Below are 25,541 nucleotides of genomic sequence, written 5' to 3'. Positions count from 1 at the left end.
CTTTGATTGGATTGCCTCGACCGAGTCGGGTTTAGAGTCCCGGTTCGTGTGCTACCCGTTTTGCTTCCGTCAGAGGATCGGAGCAAAGTGTCCTTGCTGTTAGCCAAGGCTGGTGTGGCTGCCTGTGACGTGTTCGGCTCAGCCCTATCGATCGATACGCTACTGTAAACGACGTTGCTGCTGCAACATCTGAACATCGTACATGTTTGATTTATTTATTAAATGCAACATCAGATGGACGGAACGTTAGCAAAGTGCACACAATTGTTTCTTTAGATGTCTTACTAATACCACATGTTTGATTGCTGAAAGGTCGGAACGGTAACATGTAGGAGTATATTTATTTATCAAATGCAACATCAGATGGACGCATCGTTCTCTATATATCCTCTCAATTTCTTATCGCAGTTGCTGTCTGCACTCACACGCACCAGCACTCCATATCTCACTTGAACAACGCTTCGATCTCTGTTTGGTATTTTGCGGTCACTTTGTCCCGTCTTATTTTCATGGTGGGTGTCATCAGTCCGTTGTCAATCTGAACAGAAAATAATGTCAAGCTCGCAGGCAAGATAACTTCTTGAGTATAAATACGAGTGAAAACTTACTGTAAATGGTTCATCGACAATCATGATAGGGCCGATGCGGAAAGAGCACTGTGCGGTCCTGAAATTTATTGGCAAAATAATTCAATGCCTCCTCTGATTTAACTCAAAACATACATCAAATTATTATGATGAAATAGTGTTACGTGCACACAAAGAATGGCAGCGTCCCCAAAACCCATGATGTCTATAACTATCTCCCGATCAAACCAACAGAATTGCGTGTACCACTTTTTTAATTCTGTTCACCCATGTTTTTAGATTCCCAACAGTAAGAAGAAGGCAGCACAATGAGAAACAGCAACAGATCAGGCAACTCTTACCAGGTTCTCAGCTCATCATATAGCATGTTCATGACCTCATCTTTCGCTACTTCGCCATTCTCATCAATTAGGGACTTCCTTTTTGCTTCTGCCAGAACTTCATCATTATTGGGAACAACTATGGCACCAAGACGCCGTTGATCCTATGCAGAGAACAAACGAATGAATTTCATAACTACAAAGGTCACTAATCTATTTCCCATAGTATCCAAATATAATCTTGTCACAACAAAAGTTTGAGAGATAATTTTATTAAGTACAAGTGCAATACAATAGCAGTAACATTGCACAGTTTCTGATAATGACATTGTTTTTTTAATAAGAATATGTACCCTAGTTGCATCGCAAAATGTTCGTAGTCACAGGGTACATTCCTTACCTGGCCGATCACAACTATCTGATTAATCAAGTTACTCCTGCTAGCTGCTTCCTCAATCTCAGCAGGTTCAACATTTTCACCTGCACATGTAATGGTAAAGTTGCGGGCAAAAGTTACTTGGTCGCCAATGACAAGAAATCATGATAGATGCTCAAGTGTGCAACATTGATGAGGTACAAGTATTTTCGTACTAAATCATAAATAAGAATGACCAAATTACATGCGTGCAATACTTGGTTTACACGCTGAAATAAAAAAAAGGAAGCATATTATAATCTGAACCTGTAGAGAGAACTATTGTATCCTTTGCACGCCCTTCGAGAACAAGCATCCCTCCACACTTCCGACTCGGCCCTATGGCATGGCGAGGTGCAATCCAACCTATATCTCCAGTGTTGAACCAACCCTCTTGATCCAGAGCTTCATTCGTAGTAGATGGGTTCTACAACAAACAAAAAATTATGAGAGAAACGAATTCAAAAAAAAAAGTTAAATTTTGAATATATTACTTTTCACATGGGGCCTTAAATGGATTGTAAGATTTAGTTAGCTTGCTTCTGAATGTCTATTTCTCTTTTGGCTATTGAAAGAGAAGAAATTTGTGTGGAATAATTGCTTGATTAATTGGGAGATACACAGGTTATATATATAGGGCTGAGAATAGCTTGGGGCTAAAGGAAACCCCGAAACCAAATCTACTCAGGACTCTAACTAACCATATCTCCCTAACCAAACACAGGGCCGGCCGGCTTATACATGCCTAGCGCAGGACCCACACACAAGTATATACAGAATCTGTCTAACACGCCCCCGCAGTCAAATAGTCGGGTGACCGAACATTAAGACTGGACATAAACTCCGTGAAGACGGATGAAGGCAACCCCTTGGTGAAGATGTCGGCGAACTGAGATGTCGTCGGGACATGAAGAACACGCACATCACCAAGTGCAACACGCTCTCGAACGAAATGAAGATCGATCTCCACATGTTTGGTGCGCTGATGCTGAACGGGATTGGAGGACATATAGACAGCACTGATGTTGTCGCAGTACACCAAGGTTGTCTTGCGCAAAGGAGTGTGGAGCTCAGACAGGAGTTGGCGTAACCAGGTGGCTTCAGCAACTGCATTAGCGACAGCTCGATACTCAGCCTCTGCACTGGAGCGAGAAACAGTGTTCTAACGCTTGGACGACCAGGAGATCAGATTATCACCAAGGAAAACCGCATAGCCTGAGGTAAACTTGCGTGTATCTGGACAGCCAGCCCAATCAGCATCAGAATAGACCACCAAATCTGACTGAGTAGAGGGGCGCAGGAACAAACCCATATGTAATGTGCCACGGACGTAACACAGAATGCGCTTCAGAGCAGTGAGATGAGGCTCCCGGGGATCATGCATGTGAAGACAGACTTGCTGAACTGCATAAGAGATATCTGGCCTGGTGAAAGTAAGATACTGGAGGGCACCAGCAAGACTGCGAAAATCCGTGAGATCTGAAACAGGAGCACCATCAGCTGACAACTTGGGATTCAGGTCTACAGGAGTCGCGCAGGGCTTGCAATCTGCCATGCCAGCCCGCTCAAGGATGTCAATCATGTACTGCCGTTGAGATAGAAAGAGATCTGAACCCACTTGTTGAACCTGCATGCCAAGGAACTGATGAAGGGCGCCAAGATCCTTCAGTGAGAATTCCTGTTGGAGAGGTGATGGTGTGCCTCAGAAGATCAGCGGAGGAAGCCGTCAAGACAATATCATCAACATACAGCAAAAGATAGACCACATCCTTGCCACGATGGTAGATGAACAAAGAAGTGTCTGGCTTAGCTTCGACAAAACCAAGCTGCAGAAGATGTGAAGCAAACCGGCTGTACCATGCACGAGGCGCCTGCTTAAGACCACAAAGTGAGCGATTAAGCCGGCACACATAATCTGGATGTGCGGAGTCCTCGAATCCAGAAGGCTGAGCGCAATAGACCGTCTCAGACAGATTGCCTTGCAAGAAAGAATTGTTGACATCAAGCTGATGAACAGGCCAGGAGCGTGACAGAGCCAGAGATAGAACCGTCCGAACTGTAGCAGGCTTGACCACCGGACTGAAGGTTTCAGCAAAATCAATTCCAGGACGCTGAGTGAATCCACGAAGTACCCAACGAGCTTTATAGCGCTCAAAAGATCCATCAGTCTTGAATTTATGCTTGAAAATCCACTTGCCGGTGACAACATTACACTGAGATGGTCGAGGAAGAAGATCCCATGTATTATTAGACAGGAGGGCAGAGTACTCAGCTTCCATTGCAGCACGCCAATTGGGATCAGCGAGGGCGGCTCGATACGTCCGAGGAATCGGCGATAAGGGCGCCGCATGATACAGAGCCGGCAGGCGAATACCACGCTTGGCCCTAGCGACCATGCCATGCTGGTTGGTCACAGGGTTGACTCGGACGGCGCCACGAGGGAGGGGAGCAGCAGGTGTAGCCGTGACGGGCGCTGGAGCAGCAGGCTGAACCGCGGAGCGCCGGGAGTACACCAAGCAAAAGTGTCCCAGTGGCTGTGCAGCATCAGGACCACTGGGGGAGGATGAAGCCGTGGGTGGCGACGGTGCCGCGCATGGCGCAGCAGAGGGCGTCGAGGCCGCGCGTGGCGCGGCAAAGGGCGTCGAGGCCGCGCGTGGCGCAGCGGGAGACGTCGGGGCCGCGCGTGGCACAGCTGGTGCAGGGACCGCAGGTGGCGTAGGAGGTACATCGCCGGGAAGGTTAGCAACCATGCGGGGCTGCATGTTGCTTACGGTAGTACCTGCAGGCAACAAATGCGGTGATGGTGGAAAATGAACAACCACCGGATTAGTGAACTCGTCCAAAAAATCGAAATCCGCACGTGAGGGAGAGGGAGATGTTTCCGCAAAGGGAAAGGAAGTCTCCTAAAAAATCACATGGCGAGAGATGATGATCCGATTAGTATGACGGTCAAGACAGAGATAGCCCTTGTGGTGAGGAGAATAGCCAAGGAATACACACAAGGCGGAACGAGGAGCTGAGTTCATTTGTGGCGGTGGCAGAAAGGTTAGGGTAGCACTTACACCCAAAGACGCGCAGGTGGTCATATGACGGTGGTGTCCCAAAGAGGGAGAGATGTGGAGTAGAAAAATCGAGCGTCTTGGTGGGTAGAATATTCAGGAGATATGTAGCAGTGTTAAGTGCGGCAGCCCAAAACCTGGGGGGGATGCTAGCCTGAAACAGAAGGGAGCAAACGACATTATTAATGGAATGAATAATGCGTTCAGCCTTACCATTCTGTGGTGAAGTATGGCGGCAGGCAGGGTTCACCTAACCGATGGGAACCGGTCTGGTTTGACCGGTTACCGGTCAAACTGGTCCGGCCTGGTTCCGGTTTGGGCTGGTACCAAACCAGCCCAAATTCAAAATTTAATTTTAAATTTAAATAAATGAAAAATTCCCAAAAAATTACTAAAAATACTTCAAGGTGCGATAAATCTAATGGTGTCAAATTTTCTCAAAAATTCGTTCATTTAGTATAGTTTGCGGGGATTTGAAGTAAAAAAAAAAGTCATACAAAAGTATACAAATACAATGTAAAAGTAGTATAAAAGAGGGTTGGAGGGTTCATTTAGACTAAAATATATTATACAAACATTTATTTAGTATACTTTGTGGGCTTTTGAATTTAAACCAAAAAAGAAAAAAAATTGAATTTGACCGGTTACCAGTCAAACCGACCGGTTACCGGCCAAACCGGCCGGTATACCGGTCGACCGGTATACCGGTACGAACCGGTTGAACGGCGAAGTTTGAATTCAAATTTGAATTTGACCGATTCCAACCAGTAACCGGCCAAACCGGACTGGTATACCGGAATCGGATGCCTCCGGTTTGGCCGGACCGGTCGGGAAGGTAAACCCTGGGGGCAGGACATGCGCAGACGAACGCCATTGGCGAGAAAGAAGATGCGCGAGCTGGAGTTATCAAACTCCCTGCCATTGTCACACTGAAGGCCCTGCACACTGGTGTTAAGTTGTGTGCGCACATAGGAAAATAAATCAGACAAGGTGGAGAATGTGTCTTAAGGCGGAGAGGGAAGGTCCATAAATAGTGAGAAAAATCATCAAGAATAACGAGGTAATATTTATGACCCGAGATGCTAGTAACTGGCGAGGTCCAGAGATCACAATGTATTAACTCAAAGAGGCGCGAGGCGCGGGATGATGACGTATGAAAGGGAAGACGAACATGACGACCAAGTTGACACGCATGACAAATAGAGTTGCTAGCACTTTTATTACAACGAATGGCGGAAGAGTGTGCTAATCTAGACAAAACTTCATGACCAGGGTGCCCGAGACGCTGATGCCAAAGCGAGGAGGTGCTGGATGCTAGGAGGGCGGATGCCAGAAGCTGCAACGGATAGAGAGGTCCGGAGCTGTTACATCTGACGATCTCGTTCTGAGTGGGAAGATCCTTCACAGAGCAACCAAAGGGGTCAAATTCCACAGTGCAGTTATTGTCGATAGTGAATTGACGAACGGAAATAAGATTCTTAATAAGGTTAGGAGAAACCAAAACTTTATTAAGATGGAGGTTATGTGGAAGGGCAGTACTGCCGATGGAGACCACAGGAAGGAGATTCTCATTGCCAACAATGATAGATGAAGGAGAGTGACCAGAAGGAACAATGGAGGTCGAGAGTATACCAGCATCGGAAGCCATATGAGTGGTAGCACCGGTATCAAAATACCAATCTTGTTGCGGCGGCTGTTGGAGCGACATGGTCTAGAATTGGGCCGCTAGGGCTTGCTGATCCCAGCCCGGAGACAGAGGCGCAGCATGGGAGGGAACACCCCACTGGCCAGCCCATTGGCCAGGTGGGCCGGCGATGTAGGTCTGGTGTTGAGCTGGAGGAGCGGCCCGTGGAGGCATCGGGGCCCGTGGACCCGACCACATGTAGATCGCGCCGGTCCACGGGTTGTAGAAGTTGGTGCCGGTCGATGGAGCCGTCGCAGGGGAGGAGAAGCCGCCGCCATATGCGTTGCCGGAGGCGCCGCCAGCGGAGGAACCCCTGCCGCCGCCGCCTTTGTTGAAGCGCTTGCCGCGCTGGAAGCCGCCGCCCCCGGAGTTGGACGCCGACTGCTGTGGCGTCTTCGGGGCGGAGTCCTGCTGCTGGGGTGGTCGAGGTGGCGCCGGGGTGGGTGGCTTGGATCCGCCAGAGCCGCCGGTGCTGGAGCCGGAGAGGGCGGTGAGGGCAGCGGCGGCGGGAGCTTTGGCCATGGTTAGCTCCTCGAGACGAAGGTCGTCGCGCACTTAGAGGAAGGAAGGGAGAGGGGTGCTGCGGCGAAGATGAAGACCATGGGCGCTGAAGCGCTCATTGAGCCCACGGATGATGTTGAGGACGAGCGTCTCCTCGGAGATCGGTTGGCCGAGGTCCCGAAGATCTTCCGCCATGCGTTTGAAGCGGCGGCAGTAGTCGACAGAGAGATCGCCTTGGGAAAAGGCCCGGAACTCTTGGTCGGCGTAGAGAGCTCGGGTGGTACGGTTCCCAAGGAATTGGGACTCGATGGCGAGCCAGATCGCACGAGCGGAGGCGCCGCGCTCGGAGACAGAGTCGGCGAGATCGTCGGAGATGGCGCCGAGCAGCCAGGTGCGGACGACACAATTCATCCGCACCTAGGAAGGAGAAGCAGGGGCGACGGCGTTAGAGAGAACATGGCGTTCCAGCGAGTACTTTCCGAGGACGTCAAGGAAGGACTCCTTCCAGCGGGCGTAGAAGGTGGAGTTGACATCCAGGAGCAGCGGGACGAGAGTCCAGATGTTCTGGACAGAGACAGCTTGCGCATGGAGATTGAGGAGGACGGCGGCCTCCTGTTGGAGAAGAGCGGCCTGGAGGTCGATGTCGTCTTCGCCATGGTGGAAGGCGTCGGCGTCATCTTCCTTGGAGGGCGCGGCCGCGGCACGCTCGGCAGCAGCGCGCTCCTGCGCGGCACGGAGACGAGCGGCGGCGGCGTCGAGATCGGCCTGAGCGGAGGTGGCCTCCTGCTCAGCTTCCTCGGCGCGGGCCAGAGCAGCAGCTCAGGCTGCCTCGGCTGCGCGTGCTTTCTCGTCGCGTGCAGCGTCAGCGTCGGCAGCAGCCTTGGCGGCATCATCGTCGCCAGAAGTCATGGCGCTAGGCCGGGCGGGCGCGCAAAGTGCAGCGCCGGCGGGCAGCGCAGAGGCGCGCTAGGAGCAGCGCCGGTGAGGTGGGGCGCGCGTACAACGGTGCCAGCAGCGGAAAGAGAAAACCTAGTCTCGTGATACCATGAAAGAGATGTAATTTGTGTGGAATAATTGCTTGATTAATTGGGAGATACACAGGTTACACATATAGGACTGAGAATAGCTTGGGGCTAAAGGAAACCCCGAAACAAAATCTACTCAGGACTCTAACTAACCATATCTCCCTAACCAAACACAGGGCCTGCCGGCTTATACATGCCTAGCGCAGGACCCACACACAAGTATATACAGAATCTGTCTAACAGCTATATCCAGCGACACTATACAGAATGATTATTAATATACTAAGTACAACAGATGACCCTATAGGAATATTGCAACTCCTTCTTTCTGTCAAATATCGATCAAAGATATTAGATATTAGATTGCTCCACGAATAGCCAATTAATTTTTATGAAAGAAATGATCGGTTCATTTCTACCTAAACGCCTAAAGGAAGTGCTACTTTGGCCCAACAAATCTGTATCAATCTGATTTATATTTTGGGAATTGATTTTTATCAGTAAAGAAAGGAAACAAAACCTTATAGTATCCCTTCATGACTTGTGGTCCTTTAATTTTCACAATCCCCTTTGAACCATATGGAAGCACATCACCAGTCTCTATGTCAAAAACCTTGATATCAGTGTGTTTTACTGGGGGGCCAACCGTGCCGAGAACCTTCAAGTGGCATAAATTACTCATGTTAGTAATTGATAAATAGGAAACAATATGTATGACTGTGTCCATTTCATGAATAAAAATAAGTGTTTTCCTTGTCTTACATTGCAGAATGGTCTTCTAGCAGCTACAACAGGAGAAGTCTCGGTTAGGCCATAGCCGTTTTGTACTTTAATGCCAATGGCCTGAAAGAGCAAAACATCAATACAGGTATCAACATTTTAACATTTAAGTAAGAAGTTTAGTGACAATTCTCTACCTCAAAAAACTTATCGACATGCATCGGAAGACTTCCACCACCACTAATACCAGCCTGCAAGTTATAACAGAAACCCAGTAGTTTTAAGATAGGAATTAAGGAAGCTAAATTGCACTCAAAACCACAAGGATCATCAAGGTAACATAGAAAGAGGAATGATTAAAAAATAATGTACCTTTGAAATCCCGATTGCTGAATGAATTTTCTTGTAGACTAGTATTTTTGCCAGATTATGCAAAGGCCACAAAAATGTGGCAATAAATCTTGCCCATATCCACTTGACCATATAGACAATGAACGATGGTTGAACAGGATTGTTTGATAAAACTGTTCCCTTTCCAGTGGGTGAAGAAATAGGAGAAATAGGGTCAGGCGGGGAAAGAGGCCACAGACAGAAATTAATGAGAATGGGACTTCTTGATCATATCATTACTAAAGAATGAGATAAACAAAAAATAACATCTTGAAAGCAACTTCCTTGCAGCTAAGTAAATGAAGTGGCATATGCCAACTTGGTATCCAGACCTCATAAATCCTCTTGGCCTCCATATATAGTAAGCTTATCTTGATAAGTGAAAGAGCAATGATTTTTCGAGCAGCTGAAGTGGAAGAAATCTGCCTATGAATGGAACTGTACAAAGTGAAAAGGAAAATTAGGAAATAGGCAAAGGATTTACAACCGTTCAAACCTAAAAGAAGAAATGTGCTTGCCCTAAACTGCTACCTCCGTATAGCAACATTGTGGGCACCACTGCATTAATGAACTGAATATCCCTACTAATGACCAATTATTTCCAGTAGAATATTCTACATAAGCATTTTTTACACTCCCGTCATTCTATTTTATTGACGCTAGTGAATTTTCACTCTTCCTTCCAAGATGACATACTTCTCAATAGTGCCTCGCCTAGGACTGATCAGGCTCTCCTCCTGGCACAGGAAGAAGACGATCCCTGGATGCTTGCAGGCGCCAAAGGCCTAAGTGGTCTGGTCTCTGCTCGACTTGGTGGTTAGCAGTGGTTTGGGTAGGTGTGGTCGCCTTATGCTATGAACGGGCACGTGCGTGTGTGTGTGTGATTTTAGCCCTTCCTCTATTCTTTTTTTTTTGTTGAAAAGAACCCCTCCTCTATTCTTAATGTAATGATGTGCAGCTCTCCTGCGTATTCGAGAAAAAAATGGACCATTACTTTTTTGTTCTATGGATTAATAATTTTAATAATCTCATAAAGAGATATGTTTTTTGTATGCCAAACATTCATATTTTTTAATATACTGATGGACACATTTTCACAAGTGCGTCCAGACAGATTGTTGTGGACACCATATTTGGCAAGAAGTACCAACGCAGGAGCAAGGCGTGTGCGTCCACAACAGATTAGGCGCCTAGTTTGGTTATTTCCGATTTGTTAGGCTTAAATCTAGGAGGTTTGTTAAGATAGAGTCTTTATATTCAGCAAGAGAGGAGTCTTGGCAAGGAAGAAGATTAGCCTTTTAGAACTCAGAGCCTCCTGCATGAGGGCGAGTTAGGGTTTGATCTATCTACCGAACCTGTTATCTGTGATTTCGAGTTGATAATATAGCAGTCCACATCATTTGGTATCAGCTGGGTCTTTCCTCCGCCTGTTCCATCTACCGCCTGCCCACAACCCCCTCTCCCCTTCGCGCCGCTAAACCCATAGCTCCACCGCCATGTCCGACAACGGCGATCAGACGCCGGCCACCCAAGCCTCCATGGAGTCCATGTTCGACAAGCTCGTCAAGATGGTCGGCGACCTTGGCAAGCGCATGGACTCGGAGATCTCTGCAGTTCGCCAAGAGACGAGCCTCATCTCCGCGTCGGTGAAGAACGTGCAAACCCAGATCCTCGACAAGCAGGGCCGTTTTGACACCTATGACGCATCGTCGTCCGGCCCGTCGGCGCCTCCGGGCCACAAGCTACGATTCCCAAAGTATGATGACAGCGACGAGTACCAGGAGCAATTCCTCCTGCTCCTGGCGCGCTGCGAGGATGTCACGGAGCCGCAACAGATCATCTTCATGGCGGGACTCCAACAGCCTCTCAGCACAGACGTCGAGATGCAGAAGCCGACTACTCTCGAGGACGCCATGGCCCTAGCCCGTGCGTTCGAGCGCCGTCAACACGTGACCACGGAGTAGCCCACCGTGGGCGGCCGCACGACGTCGCGTTCCGCCCAGCGCGCGTCGTCCTCATCGTCGCGTCCCACACCGGCTACAACTACCACGGGCTCTACATCAGCACTGCCCGTGGCCGCGCCCAAACCATCGGCGCCTACGGACGGCCGTTTCAAGCGCCTCTCACCGGAGGAGATGGCCCAACGCCGTCTTGAAGGGCTGTGCTTCAACTGTCCCGAGAAATTCTCGAAGGAACACGTCAAGGTCTACGCTGGCAAAGCGATCTACTACCTGGAACTCGCTGACGGGGACGCAGCGGAGGACACTGGAGAGGAGGACGACGTCACCATCTCGGTGCACGCCGTCACCGGGATCCGCACGAGTTCCACGCTACAACTCCGAGCCACGATCCGTGGCGCCACCATGATTGCGTTGATCGACTCCGGCTCGACGCACTCTTTCATCTCCGACGCCGCGGCACACCGAGTCGGCCTCGTTCCTACTCCACGGCCGGGCCTATCTGTGGGCGTCGCGAATGGCGATAGCGTGGCCTCCTCCGGCGTCTGTCACGGCGTTCCCATGGCCATCGAGGACGAACAGTTCTCGGCTGACCTCTGTGTCCTTCCGTTGGTCGGCTACGATCTCATCCTGGGCTGCGAATTGCTGCGCGGCCTAGGACCCATCGTCTGGGATCTTTCCAAGCTCTCCATGACATTTTAGCATCATGATCACAAGGTGCACTGGACAGGAGTCAACGTCTCACCGTCGCCTCGCCTGGCAGTCACGCAGGCCGTCAATCCCATGACGGCCCTACTTGCCGAGTTTGACGACCTGTTCGCAACACCGTCGGGGCTGCCGCCGCCTCGACAGCTGGACCACCGGAACCATCTACTGCCCAACACCCCACCGGTGGCTATCAGACCGTACTGGTACGCCCAAATGCTCAAGGATGAAATCGAGGCCCAATGTCAAGCTATGCTGAAACAAGGGATTATTAGAGCCAGCACTTCGGCGTTCTCATCGCCGGTTCTGCTGGTGCGCAAGCGTGATGGTTCGTGGCGATTCTGTGTTGATTATAGAGCACTCAACAGCAAGACAGTACGGGACAAGTTCCCAATTCCAGTTGTGGAGGAACTCCTGGACGAGCTTAAGGATGCCGTGTTCTTCACCAAACTTGATCTACACAGCGGGTACCATCAAGTCCGGATGCACCCGGATGACATCGCCAAGACTGCGTTCCGCACTCATCATGGGCACTTTGAGATGCCGTGCTGCCGGAGCGTGCTGAAGACCACTCGTACATGCTGTAGGTGTTCTGTCTCGGTACGACTGAAGATGAGGATCTCGTCCTCAAGCGCTCCAAGTGCCCCTTCGGTGTACGCCGCATCCACTACCTCGGCCATGTCATCGAGAATGGAGTGGTCGCCATGGATGTCGACAAGATTCAGGCCGTCCAAGATTGGCCGCTGCCACGCTCCATCAAGGCACTTCGTGGGTTCCTGGGACTCACGGGGTACTATCGGTGTTTCATCCACAACTACGGCGTCATAGCTGCACCGTTGACGGCCCTCCTCAAGCGGGACGCGTTCCTGTGGGGCGACGCGGCGACGGCGGCGTTCCACGACCTCAAGCGGGCACTGACGACAGCGCCAGTACTGCAGCTACCCGACTTCACCAAGGAGTTCGTCGTGGACTGCGACGCGTCGGGCTCCGGCTTCGGCTCGGTGCTGCATCAAGGGGAGGGACCGATAGCCTTCTTCAGCCGCACCGTCGCGCCACAGCATGCCAAGTTGGCAGCATATGAGCGCGAGCTCATTGGACTCGTGCAGGCCGTGTGCCACTGGCGGCCTTACTTGTGGACGGCGGAGTTCGTCGTGCGAACGGACCATTGCAGTCTGAAGCACTTGTTGGATCAGCGCCTATCAACAATACCTCAGCACACATGGGTAAGCAAACTCTTTGGGTATAGTTTTCAGGTGGAGTACAAGCCTGGGAAGCAAAACGTGGCAGCTGACGCCTTGTCGCGGAGTGACGAGCATGAGATGGGCGCGCGTGTTCACGCCCAGACCTTGTCGCGACCGGAGTTCCCCCTCTTCGACGCGTTCTGGCGTGAGGCGCAGACCCTCCCTGAGATAGTCGCCAAGCGCCAGGAGATCCACGACGGCGTCGCGGACACGGTGTGGTCGGAGGCCGACGGCTTCGTGCTACACCAAGGTCGCATCTACGTTCCGGCATCGTCGTCGCTTTGGCCGCAGCTGCTCGACCATGCCCATGGCATTGGCCATGATGGCGTCCAGAAGACTCTCCAACGCCTGCGTTCCTACTTCTACTGCCCGCAGGTGGCCAAGCTCGTCCGCGACTACATCCGGGGGTGACTTGTCTGTCAACGGAACAAGACAGAACATCTGCATCCCGCGGGACTGCTTCAGCCCCTCGAGGTTCCGTCGACCGTATAGAGCGACATCGCCATGGACTTCGTCGAGGGTTTTCCCAAGGTGGGTGGCAAGTCGGTCGTCCTCACGGTGGTGGATCGTTTCTCCAAGATGGTCCATTTCGTTCCTCTCGGCCAACCCTACACGGCTCTCTCCGTCGCGCAGGCGTTCTTCGACAACATTGTACGTCTACATGGGTTCCCGTGCTCCATTGTGAGTGACAGGGACCCGGTGTTCACTAGCACGTTGTGGACGAAGCTGTTCTCATTCGCCGGTGTGAAGCTACGCCTTAGTTTTGCGTTCCGGCCGCAAACTGATGGTCAGTCCGAGGTGGCCAATCGTGTTCTCGGCGTCTACCTGCGATGTTTGGCGGGAGACAGGCCGCGCAGCTGGCTTCGATGGCTGCCTTGGGCGGAGTATTGCTTCAACACGTCGTACCAGACGGCGCTGCATGCAATACCGTTTGAGGTCGTCTACGGTCGGCCTCCCCCGTCGCTGGTCCAGTACGACTCCGGCATGGCGCGCTTCGTCGCGGTGGACAAGCAGCTTCAACACCGCGACGTGTTCTTGGCGGAGATTCGGGAACGACTACTTCAAGCGCAGGATTATATGAAGTCGTCCCATGACAAGCTCCACCGGGACCTTTCGTTCCAGGTGAATGATTGGGTGTGGTTGCGTTTGCATCAGCGCACCGCAGTGGGCATCACTGATGGCTCCAAATCCAAGCTCTCTCCATGTTTCTACGGGCCGTTCCAGGTGGTGGAGAAGATCGGCTCCGTCGCGTATCGGCTGCGCCTACCGCCTTAGGCGAGAATCCATGATGTCTTCCACGTGGTGTTCCTCAAGAAGCACCATGGTGATCCACCGGCGGCCATGGGCGCGCTGCCACCCATCGCAAATGGTCGTGCACTGCCGCAGCCGGCCAAGGTTCTTCGCGCGATGCCCAGCAGGAACTCTTGGGATTTGCTTGTTCAATGGGAGGGACGCAGCATTGCCGAAGCTACTTGGGAACCACTCCAAGAGTTCAAGGAGTGACACCCTGATTTCAAGCTCGAGGACGAGCTTTTTGGTCGGGGGGGGGGGGGGGGGGGGGGAGTGTTGTGGACACCATATTTGGCAAGAAGTACCAACACAGGAGCAAGGCGTGTGCGTCCACAACAGATTAGGCGCCTAGTTTGGTTATTTCCGATTTGTTAGGCTTAAATCAAGGAGGTTTGTTAAGATAGAGTCTTTATATTCAGCAAGAGAGGAGAGTCTTGGCAAGGAAGAAGATTAGCCTTTTAGAACTCAGAGCCTCCTGCGTGAGGGCGAGTTAGGGTTTGATCTATCTACCGAACCTGTTATCTGTGATTTGGAGTTGATAATATAGCAGTCCACATCACAGATTATAAAGCATAGGGGAAAAAAAGAGAGGATGGAGAAGTAGAAAAACAAACCTGTACAAAGTTTCAAAGACTAGCGGTACCGATATAATATAGTGAGGTTGGTAGCGCTGCAAATCTTCCTATCAAATAAGATAGAAGAAGATGTCAAAATGACCTAAGGTCTAAGGAACTTCAGCATCTTCTGCAACAGATAGACAATAAAACTAGCAAAACAACAACACAGATAGAAGTGTAGAGTGGAGTTCTGCAGACTGCTGCATGCCAATACAAGATGTGACTCATTTTTCAGCTTTTAGTAAGTTGATGAAGAATATTATAGCATTAGTCATGCATCTGATCACACAAACATAGTATAAGATCGCATGAATTTCTTAATAACAATAATAATAGGCAACTTATATGGAAGCTAACTATACTAATTATCCTTAGTAACATTATAAAGTGCTTAATGCAAAGATTAAATATAGCAAGGTAATTTATGTTGGAGTATGCAAAAACCATACCTTCAGGTACTTGACGGTAGTGTAAACTTGCTGGATTCCGTAAGTGAAGATGAAGTACTCACAAGCACGCTCATAAGCATGCCATGGTGGAAGCATGCTTAGGAACCTATCACCAGGTTCTGCTGGTACAATGTCCCACAAATTCTTTATCTGTGGAATATCAGCATAAAAACATGTATAAACAAGGAATATATCAAACACGGTTTGGTTAAAATTCTTTTACATGGCAGTTGAATATTTCTATGTTTATACGAAATCCAGGATAAACATAATATTAAGCATAACTGCCTATGTTGATATCATAAGGATTAGCGGATTAGGAAATCACATCGAAATAAGGAAACATTGAAACAAAATAGTGCCTATTACACAAGGCAGCGTATCATCACTCAACAATTGTGGTTAGAATTGAGAGTTTGTCCTTACCTGATGCAAGAGATTTCGATGGGTCAGCATTACACCTTTCGGTGTGCCACTTGTTCCACTAGTATATATAAGTGTTGCCACATCTTCTGGAGTAATAGTTTCGAAGACTTCTTTCTGACCTGACAGATGAGAAACAACAATTCATAGTCTAGCCCATAGTTGTGTGAAAGCAACTGTATATGGCGTGCAGATTGACTACCAGAAAGTATAGAGCATGCCCATTTCATTCATTGCCAAATTTGTACAGGCATAATCGTTCAGTGCATGATATAGCAGTATCATTGAAAAAAAGAAAGAAATTACAAAGAATGTAATTCAATCTATTGCATGATACAGCAGTATCATTTCGTTGAAGAAAAAATTTCTGAAGAACTAAAAGATGGGTGAGGTTTTTCACTTATAGTTCTAAATTTAAAACAAACAAGAAAGAAGTGTAGCCTGTGTAGGTGCTCTTCTTTAAATCAACATATTTCAAATGAATGCTGCTTAGTAAGAATCAGCTTGGATTAGCGCAGAAAGAAGTAAGCTCTTGATATGACTAAATGATCAAGTCAAGCATTAAATCAGAGATCTGAAAAGGACAATGCATCCTAAATATTACAGGGCAGCTGTAATTGGTACAGTATGGGATGCTTATGTTATGAGGTGTAATGCCATCAAACATAATGACAATATTGCAGGACAACATATCTTAGGAATTTGCTGTCCTTTACAGCTAGAAATAGCCAAATGACCAACATGTTGAGAAAAGTCAAGAACTACAATTCTTAAAGAAACTGCACAATCAGGTGATTTTCAATTATGAAATCACAGAAAGTTACCTTGGTGGCCAGAAAGAAGCAGAGCATTACGACTCTCCCAGCCAAGTTTAGTCATATCCTTGTAGTCATAAAGTGGTATGTCCTTCACAACTTTGCTATCTATGCATGATTTGTCTCCCCAAAGTAGCACAATGAATCTTGCATTAATCCTTGATATGAAAGATTCTGCAAGCCGGTTAAAGAATTGAGGACTGTCCACAACAAGTGCAATGCTGTGATGGGGAAAACAATAAATTCATAATCACGACATGAAAGTAAAAGAAATATATATGTACTGAATATTATTATGCAGAATCATAAACCACTCCTAGTACTGTCATCTCTCTGTCTACGTTTCCAGAGTTCATATGATCAATAAATGGTTTAATTTGAAACTTATGTTAAACAACAATACACTAAAACTCACCTTTCTGAATGAGTGTATATTTGAAACAATTCTTCATTGGAAGATCTTGTTCCTCTAACAACATTGATTGCACCAGTAGCCATTATTCCTGTATATCATATGTTGTTAGTGAAAATCATCAATGATGATTGATGAATGAAGCTGCTCGTGTATTGGACAATAGTTACATGAAACCATCTAGACAATGACTAAAAATGATAAGCACATAATTAAGCAGGTAAATTCATAAAAGTGTAGATAGCATTGTGTTTTATAGCCTTAGAGCACATCTTTATCTATTTGAAACATCAAGCCCAAGCTGATAGTTGTGGTTGTGGACTAGTATCTGTAACAGTAGAGTAGATGTCATAGCTACCATAGCTATGTGGGAGCTTCAACCATGGCATGTTTCATGTTTGTTTCAGAAGAAACAGAATTCACATAAACTCCAAATGCAACTACAGTAATGCTAACCTTCTAGCGCTCCGGCAGCAAATATCAGAAAGGATAAATAACCACAAAACTATCACCAGGAAGGAAACAATAAAGGGGAATGTCAGCATTGGGATCACAATGCGCATCTGAAAACAAAAAGGTTGTGTTACCTTGATCTGCAACTAACCACCGGCATGAGTTGTCAGCAAATAGAGCTAGCTTTTCATCTGGAGCAACGCCAATAGCCCTTAGACCTTGAGAAAAATCCAATATTTCTTGTTCAAGCTGATAAGAACATAAATTAGCAATTAGATACCATACATCTGTGGCCATTAAAGCTCTGAAATAAATGTGATCGTGTATTCTAAATGTGATAGGGAAGAAGAATAAAATGTATAGTTGATGAGAATGTTACTCAAATAGAGCAGTATTAGTTATTGTTACTGTATGTGTGCATCTAAACTCAAATCAAGCAGATAACTTTAGGGGATGCATGTTCTAAACATTCGTAATGTTTTTTATATGTTTTCCTTTAAAGGTAATTATTCAGGAACGGATGAATGAAAACATTTATGAATGCCCATGTCTGTTGATTTCCTCATTCTAGTCCAAGATTATCAAGCATCAATAATGGTTCATATTGGAGCCAGAGACGTACCTGTGTATATGTCCATTCTGTCGGCGGTTCATGGTAAGGATCTATTACAGCTATGAGGTCAGGATATTTCTCTGCTGCTGTCCTCCAGATATCTGGAACTGCCTTCCATTCATGCACGTTCAAGTCACTTCCGCCAGGTAATAGAACACTCTCGAGTAAAGGAGAGCACTTTCTACGAAGTGGATGTTCAAGCTGCAAAGTGGAAGTGGATTAATGCAACTTTCAGGCTAAACATCTTATATTTTGAGTAAGAACTCAATAATGCCCATGCAGTAATCCATAAATATACTACTCATGCTTCACATCATTACTATTTTGCTGCAGAATACTTGAAGACTCCCACAGTTTCACAATTTGACGCATGTACCAACAATTTCACGATTCCATGTAGAACAGTGGGAAGGAACGAATCCACCATGGCATGTCTGTAACAAATCAAGCTTCTCACAGGGCTAAACAGGAATCTACAGATCAAAAGGGTCCAAATAATAAAATCAGGACTCATAAAGCTAAAAAGAGAATCTAGACATGAAAGGGGACCCAGCTAACCAAGGATCGGGATGATAGGAACGGATGTACCACCTCATAATGCGGTACTACCTTGCTCGATCACACTCGCACAGCCAATTTGGATAATGAACTCAACACCTAGTGTACGGAAAGCTGCATGCTATTAAAGGTGGGTCGAAAGTAAGTGGCTTCTCCGTAACCAAAGGGACGATTGCTGACCCCGGAGGCATAAAAGGGATGGTACCTATCACTGCCAGGTGAGAAGGGATCGCCCCCACCGGGGAGACTGAACCTCGGGCGCCCGGCATTTATACAGCAACAAAGCGGCGCCGTTCGGATCGCGGATCGCCGCAGCCTCCCCGGCTCACCGGAGTCGGAGAAATTCCGACGAAATGGTAACGAGCACGGGCGTTTTGGCCCGCCTCAACGCGGTGCACGACGACGAGGAGTAGGAACAAGAAGGGGACGGAATCACCGCGAAAACAGACAGGGTGGGGAGAGCGGGAGCAAAGGACCAACCGCGGAGTCGGCGGACGGGGGCGGCGGAGAGGCGGTGGACGAGCACCGCCACCGGGGCAGGCCGCCGCGCGGCCTCGCGGCGGGGCGCCGAGGGAGGAGGCGGCGGGGGCTGAGGAGCGGGGACGGAGAGCGGCGCGGGAAGCAGAGCCCGGCCATTTGGCCGGACGAGGCAGCGAGCATCGCGCCGGCGATCTAGAGAGCAGTGATGCACGGCAACGAGCGCTACGCTGATCTGGCTGGATGGTTGTTGCCTTGCTACAGCTTTTAGTAGCAGCTATCTGGTGAGGTGGCTCGAATTCGATGGCCGTGTCGCGTCGCGTCGCGTCGCGTGGCCTCGTGCGCTTCGTCAGGACGGGGAGGCATCGAGGCCAAAACTCACAATGCTTCAAAGATAAGATGGCGTTTTCGGAGCTGAATGAACATGATCGAATTGTTAAATGCTAGTGCCAACATCTTTGGACGAACAAGAATTCAGGTATCTCAGACCGTCGCGTCGAGGCAAATTGAGAGCACCGTGCCTCGGGGCTTCATCGAGCTCCTTGTTTGTTCAGTACTCCTTCCGTCATAAATTATTAATCTTTTTGGCATTTTACATTCATAAGCTTTGCTATGCATCTAGACATAATACATATATAGATACATAGTAAAAATTATATATCTAAAAAAGTCCAAACGACTAATAATTTGAAACGAATGGAGTAATAAAAATTATATTGCTTGTGGTCTTAATTAGACACTAGGGTTCTGCCGATTGCATTGCAAGTTACATTGAGGTCGTCGAGTGGTAGGAGGAGCGGTTGAAGGCTGCCGTGGCGGCGGAGCTTGAAAATGGAAATGTTGGTGTTGATCATATCCAAACATGTTAGCACCATTGCAAGTTAAAAATGTTGCAGCCAGTGCAGAGTGAAAACAAAGATCAACCCAGAAACACAACAGAAGAGAAAACTAAGATACCCAGGATCAGGTTTCATCTACGTGACTACAACTGTTACATACCAATCAAAATCAGCAGCTACAGCTTCTCCGACGACTGATTCAAAATTTTGTTTGTGCTGAAATACAATAGAGGTTTATTGATCTATAGTAGAACATCGATTGAAAAAGAAGCCATGTATATTTCTCGGTAAACAAACAGGTATTGTACAACCCATGGCCATGGGATCATCTAATTTTAACCTTTGCAATGTTGGTGCCATAAAAAAAAACAAGCATTATGCTGGCATCAATTTAATTATCTGTCAACGAGGCCACTGTCGATGTGTGAAGCTAGTTGGGATCAGGAGAGTTTCATGTTCTTCAACATGCTGCTGATAAGGGGCACCTTTGATGGAGCCTTTTCCTTGTAGTTCTTCAACAGTGCTTTTGCAGCCAAGCTCTGCAGCTCTGAGCCCTCTTCCTCCTTGTTCCTTCCTTTGGTCAACTGATTGATTGCCGAAGTACACTGGGTGTTTAAGATATGTATAAGATGAATATTGGATTTTGATAACAGAAAGAAGCAACTAAGATTCTTCATGTTTTCCAAAACCGATACGGCCTTACCAGACATACACCAAAGAGGGCTCTTGTATTCTTGCCTCCAGTTAACTGGATCGTTGATGCATAATACTTCTTAGCTGTCTGAAGATTTTCCAAGCCACCCATAGTGTACAGAACCTTCAAAACAAAAGTAACTATATAATCAGTAGGATTGCATTGAAGAAAAATCAGCATAACTAGATACAGGTGCAGAGCAAAATTTAATTATGCTCCTGTTGAATCTTGAATCAAGATATGCTTATGGTTTCTTAAGTACTAGAACATTTTGTGCAACTGAGTAATGTGGGACAGCAGGATTGACTCTAAGTTTGTTTCAAAGAAAAACGGGTTGACTTTAAATTCTAAGGCACAAAGACAACACAAACAAACAACGAAATAGTAAAGATGGTAGCATATAAGCATTTGAAAATAATTAGCATGTAAAACATAAGAAAACTGGTAGCTGGTGGAACCGAAATTAATTCACTAAATAGTTAAGATGCATCAAGTCTGCCTCAAAGTTGTCACAAAGATGCAATGCATTGTATCTATTGAAAATTACAATTCATATCTCAAGAAAGTCGTTACTCTGAAACATAATAAACAAAACAGATGTCATATCAATATCTTTTCTTTTCTCAATAGATAACTATGTACTAACTACTAAGCTTTAATTCTCTTGAACAATCCCAGTGCATCAATAACTTGACATGCTTTGATTTGATTTTTGGATGTTTCATTTCATATATGGTGTTAAGACCTTTGCTTGGTAGCAATAAAGTATCCATCAGCGGAAATAATTGACAAAATAATGAGAAATAATTTGATAAATTGCAAAATATATTTTCATTCACCCTTTTACTGAGGGCTGCCTTTGAGTTGTTTCGATTACCTCAGCATAGGCTATATGATAAAGTGGAATGGTTGGGTGGGCTAATATTAGCTCCTCATAACAAAAGGCAGCTTGCTTGTACCTGATAAGAAATGGAAACATTATAGTATTATGACATCCCTATCTATCAGATTATGTAGAATGCATTGATACTGAGTGCCATACATTTGTAAGGAAACATATGTTTCAGCAAGTTCTCTCCAGGCATCATGATCTGCCATAAATCTGATATAAGAAAAAGAGTTAATGTGTATGCCAAAAGGAATTAGGGATAACTATATCTTACTCCTAAGAAAGGTGGATGCAGCTACTTACAATTCCAGATACTTATTGAGATAATCAACCGCTAACGACATATCACCTTGTGCTTTTGCAATGGCAATTTTCCTCTTGTGAACAATCTGCCAAACACAGAAGATAAGCATTCATTCTAATGTAAAATGGCATCAGATAAGGTTAAAAAACTGTGAACCATAGGATTTGACTGGTTCAACGAGCACAGGAGATTGGTAGATTGAACTACTATGGCAGAGGAGAGGACTATGTAAAATAATGAGAAATAATATGAGATAGGAGAACTGTCATCAGAATTACAATGTGGCATACCTGATCAAATGGATTGTTTTCCAGGATTAGCGCGTAGGCTCTTTCAGCTTCTGCCCATTCACCCTTCGCTTCAAATAGAAGAGCTTCTAGCCGGGCTACATATTAGGACAAATTCAATTCAGCAAATACAGACAGGTGACCAAACTACAAGCATCACATAACCCATGGGATGTCAAGTCTTTTGGAAAATCAAGAATTTCGGTCTAAGATTGATATACATTTTTTTACTCTTTATATGAACTATGATTAAGAACTCAATAACTAAATCACATCAACACTGATCTCCAACTATCCAGTGCCGTCTTTCTTACCAAGCACTTAATGACAACATCGACACTTTGCCTTGATACATTAATCTAAAGTGCACGTATACATGTTTAACTTCAAAAAAAGTCACAACCTTGATTTCGTACCTTCATTGAGTTACGCAACAAAAGAAAGGTGACACCTGACCAAAGTACCAGCATGGCACAACTCGGCTGATGCCAAGTATTTTAATCTTGAAACAGTAACTCAGAAATTTGCTCTTAGATGTATATACAGATATTATTGTACCCACTGCGAATAGGTACTCGGTCCTTAGCAATTTATCTCATCATCTTCATCAATCTTAAAGTATCCAATTGCCCTTTTTGCTACCAAGCTCTTAGTTACGACTTTGTCTAGATACATTAATCTAGAGCAGTAGAGTACATGTATAGATGTTTAAGTCCAAATAGACCAGCATCCAGACATACAGCTTGATTGGGGGCCTTCAGTTGTACATGCCTACGGGGATGAAACAATCACCATGATGATATGAATACCGCGCAGATCTAGATCTAACCCAAATAGTTGTGTTTTATGTTTACAGAAATACGGCAGAGGCTAGATGATGTATTTAAAACTTTCATGTCGGCTTAGCAAAATTATCGATCAAAATCTATTTATATTTAAACAAATGCCTCCTAGGAAAAGAAATTCTAACAACATCTAAAACATAGTAAGTTAGGAGCCACAATATTCCCACTAAAGTTGAATGCAGTAGCAGCACTTACCAACTCGGGTGCTCCCAGGAAATTGCTTTGAGAGGACTCCAATACAGTCCTGCAAATCCATCAAAAGATCGCAAGATTAAAACGTAACACCACAACTGCATCATAGATTCAGAGAAAGGAAATTGAACCAGAGAGCATCACAAATGACTGTCACAGGTTGCAGAAGAAGTTCACCTTTGCCACATCGAGACGCTGGCAATCCATGGCTGCCACGGCAACCTGCTCATAAAGCGTCCACTCTGCACCGAAAGAAAGCAGGCACGTGTTTACGACTAGAGTAGAGAGAGAAGCTGCAAAGTTAGCGGTCATATTTTCACAATTCAGCTAGCAAGATCACAGTGATTGAAAGATCCCGCAGAGACATACTGCAATCTAAGCATCTAATGAGTGGAATTAAGAAGGATTGAGCCGCCGGGCAATCCAAATCCACCGCACCGCACGTACGGATAGGCAGATGGATCGTGGCGGCGGGGATCTGTCCGGGAGGAGGCCGCCGGCGAGATCTATGCATCTACAGCTACAAACCGGAGCCGCGCGGATCAGCGAGAGTCAGTGGAGGGGCAGAGCGCAATTACGTTCTGAGCCGAGGCGGGAGCGCGCGGAGGCGTCGTTGAGGAGGGCGAGGCCGACGCGGAGGACGTGGGCGGGGCGGCGCGCGCGGAGGCGGCGGGCGAGGCAGAGGTACTCCCAGGCGCCGCCGCCGCCGTGCTCCGCCTGCTCCTCCAGGCGCAGCAACCGCGCCTCCTCCTCCGCCGCCGTGGCGGCGGGAACCGCCGCCGCCGTCGCAGCCGCCATGGGGGGATTGACTCGAGCCGGGGGAGCGCGGCAGAGTGAGGGGAGATGGTCGTGTCGCGGCGGCGTGCTGCGGACGGATCGAGGCCCAGGCGAAACGGCCGCGGCTTATTTCGGACGCTGCCTTTGATGTCGTGTGTCACGTAATCTTTGTGGCCAGCCGTGTGCGCGGCTGCTACTTCTGGTTCTGGGTTCCAATATGAGAGGAGACCAGGGGACGTCACGTACGGCTCAAACATTCAAACCGTTAAACGTTTGTATTTTGGGAGAGACTTTTGGTGTCACAACATGTTTGATTGGATTCGAATTCAGGTTTGCCGTATAAGACATCATCGAAAGCTCGAGTCAAATAAAAATAGATCGAACATGGACACATGGTTTTCTTTTGTAGTGTTATCTTAGATATATACCTTGTTTTCTTTTCCTTAGGTAACAGATAAGTATTTTTCCATCTGAGTCTAACAATCAAATTTCATATATACATGTATCGGGAAAAAAAATTGTAGCATTGTAAACCAAAACGCCAATCTGCCTTGGGTTCAAGTGTTAGTTTGTAATTTCTAAACAGATCAAAGTTCATTGTAATTTTTCTGTACTCTGTACATTGCTAGCAACGCATGGTGTGCTGGCTGCGGTTCATTCCACTCCCGAGCACTCTGTTATGCAGGCACAGCATGATATGCAATTGAGTTCCGCCTAAATTATTTTCTTATGCAAATTAATCAAACTCTTTCAAGCAAACAAGATAGCACTATTGGCTGTACGCTTTTCAAGTTATGTAGGGTTACAGCCCGTTTGGGAGGGCTTCAGGAGCGGCTCCGAAACCAGCTCCTTCTGGAGCCCTCCCAAATGGGGGCACACAACCGGCTTTGGTGATGAAGTTCCCGCAAATTCCGCTCTTTGGAGCGATTCGGTGGAGGAGTCACAAAACCATGGCTCCGTGTGCGGCTCCTCTATGTTGCTTGCCTCCTTTGCCCCGACGGCTGCACGCAGAGAGAACATGGACTTGCCGCTCCCTTGCGCGAGCACGGGCGCCGTGACCAGCGGCGGAGCCAGTGGGGGCTGGGGGCTCCAGCCCCCCCCTAGGCCCCCACTGGCCGGCTGCCCATGGAGCTTCCATGCTTCATCATCTTGTCTAACATTCAAATAATAGTGTTTAACCCCCCTAAACACAATGTCACGTGGGCTCAGCCCCCCCCCTAATCCTTCAACTTGGCTCCGCCTTGGCCGTGACCCCTCCCACTGCCGGTCCCGTGCCCCGTTGGCCACTATGGGGAGGAGGTGGCCGCGGGACGCCGCTGTGGGGAGGAGGTGACCGGCTGCAGGGGGCTGGCTGCGGGGCGTGGCGAGGAGGAGGTAGGGCTGGGGACTAGAAGGAAGAAGCAACGCGAGGGGAAGAGATAAGGAGAGAAGAGAAGGAAGGAAAGAAAAATAAAAAGAAATAGAAAAGGAAAAGGAATGATATTATAGACATTTTACCTTTCCTATGTATTTTAACAATCTGGCGGAGCTGTTTTGCCAAACATTTTTCAAAATAGTTATAGCTCCATCAGAAAGATCGCTCCACCAAAAGAGAGTCATAGCCGTTTGGCCAAACAGGCTCTACAATGAAGATGGCATTATTATCCTGATTCCTAAAAGTACAGAGCTCGCTCTGCACCAAAACGTGTCACGTCACACTAGCTACAAACTTGTTTGGTTAGTGTTCTAGGAATTCTAGAACACATTTTGACCGTGATTAGGGGTGTCAAACAAAGTCAGTTCACAAAAACAACTTCAGATGCCCTGCAATAGGATCCCTGAAGAATCTAATGAGGCCATTGACCGCGTAATTAGAGGATGATTACTATAGTATCACTGTAGCAAATCATCGATTAATTATCATCATTAGATTCGCTACGAAAAATTACACTCATTCCTGAAAAAAAATTACAAATAGACTTCATTTAGTCCTCCATGCATACGAGATTTTTTTTTGTTGAAC

The 25,541-nt window shown here is 47.2% G+C and overlaps 2 protein-coding genes across 2 annotated transcripts; both read right to left on the bottom strand.

The window, feature by feature from the left end:
- Positions 1-190: 190 nt before the first annotated feature.
- LOC120649120 (probable acyl-activating enzyme 16, chloroplastic) lies at positions 191-18,962 on the bottom strand. The gene is made up of 18 exons (XM_039925815.1): positions 18,716-18,962; positions 17,687-17,878; positions 17,199-17,313; positions 16,615-16,702; positions 16,209-16,420; positions 15,388-15,506; positions 14,962-15,111; positions 14,510-14,577; positions 9,034-9,139; positions 8,684-8,842; positions 8,509-8,562; positions 8,354-8,434; positions 8,112-8,249; positions 1,590-1,749; positions 1,308-1,387; positions 929-1,071; positions 609-666; positions 191-538 (listed from the first exon to the last, which is right to left on the bottom strand). The coding sequence occupies exons 1-18, from the start codon at positions 18,893-18,895 to the stop codon at positions 446-448; spliced, it is 2,196 nt and encodes a 731-aa protein (XP_039781749.1). The 5' UTR covers positions 18,896-18,962; the 3' UTR covers positions 191-445.
- A 677-nt stretch (positions 18,963-19,639) lies between these two features.
- LOC120649119 (ER membrane protein complex subunit 2-A-like) lies at positions 19,640-23,697 on the bottom strand. The gene is made up of 9 exons (XM_039925814.1): positions 23,341-23,697; positions 22,940-23,004; positions 22,766-22,814; positions 21,729-21,823; positions 21,438-21,523; positions 21,288-21,347; positions 21,123-21,204; positions 20,255-20,368; positions 19,640-20,156 (listed from the first exon to the last, which is right to left on the bottom strand). The coding sequence occupies exons 1-9, from the start codon at positions 23,558-23,560 to the stop codon at positions 19,992-19,994; spliced, it is 936 nt and encodes a 311-aa protein (XP_039781748.1). The 5' UTR covers positions 23,561-23,697; the 3' UTR covers positions 19,640-19,991.
- Between the last annotated feature and the right edge of the window lie 1,844 nt (positions 23,698-25,541).

This window comes from Panicum virgatum, chromosome 9K (assembly GCF_016808335.1).
Source record: "Panicum virgatum strain AP13 chromosome 9K, P.virgatum_v5, whole genome shotgun sequence".
NCBI classification, from domain to species: Eukaryota; Viridiplantae; Streptophyta; class Magnoliopsida; order Poales; family Poaceae; genus Panicum; species Panicum virgatum.
This window is presented reverse-complemented; position numbering and strand designations above follow the sequence as displayed.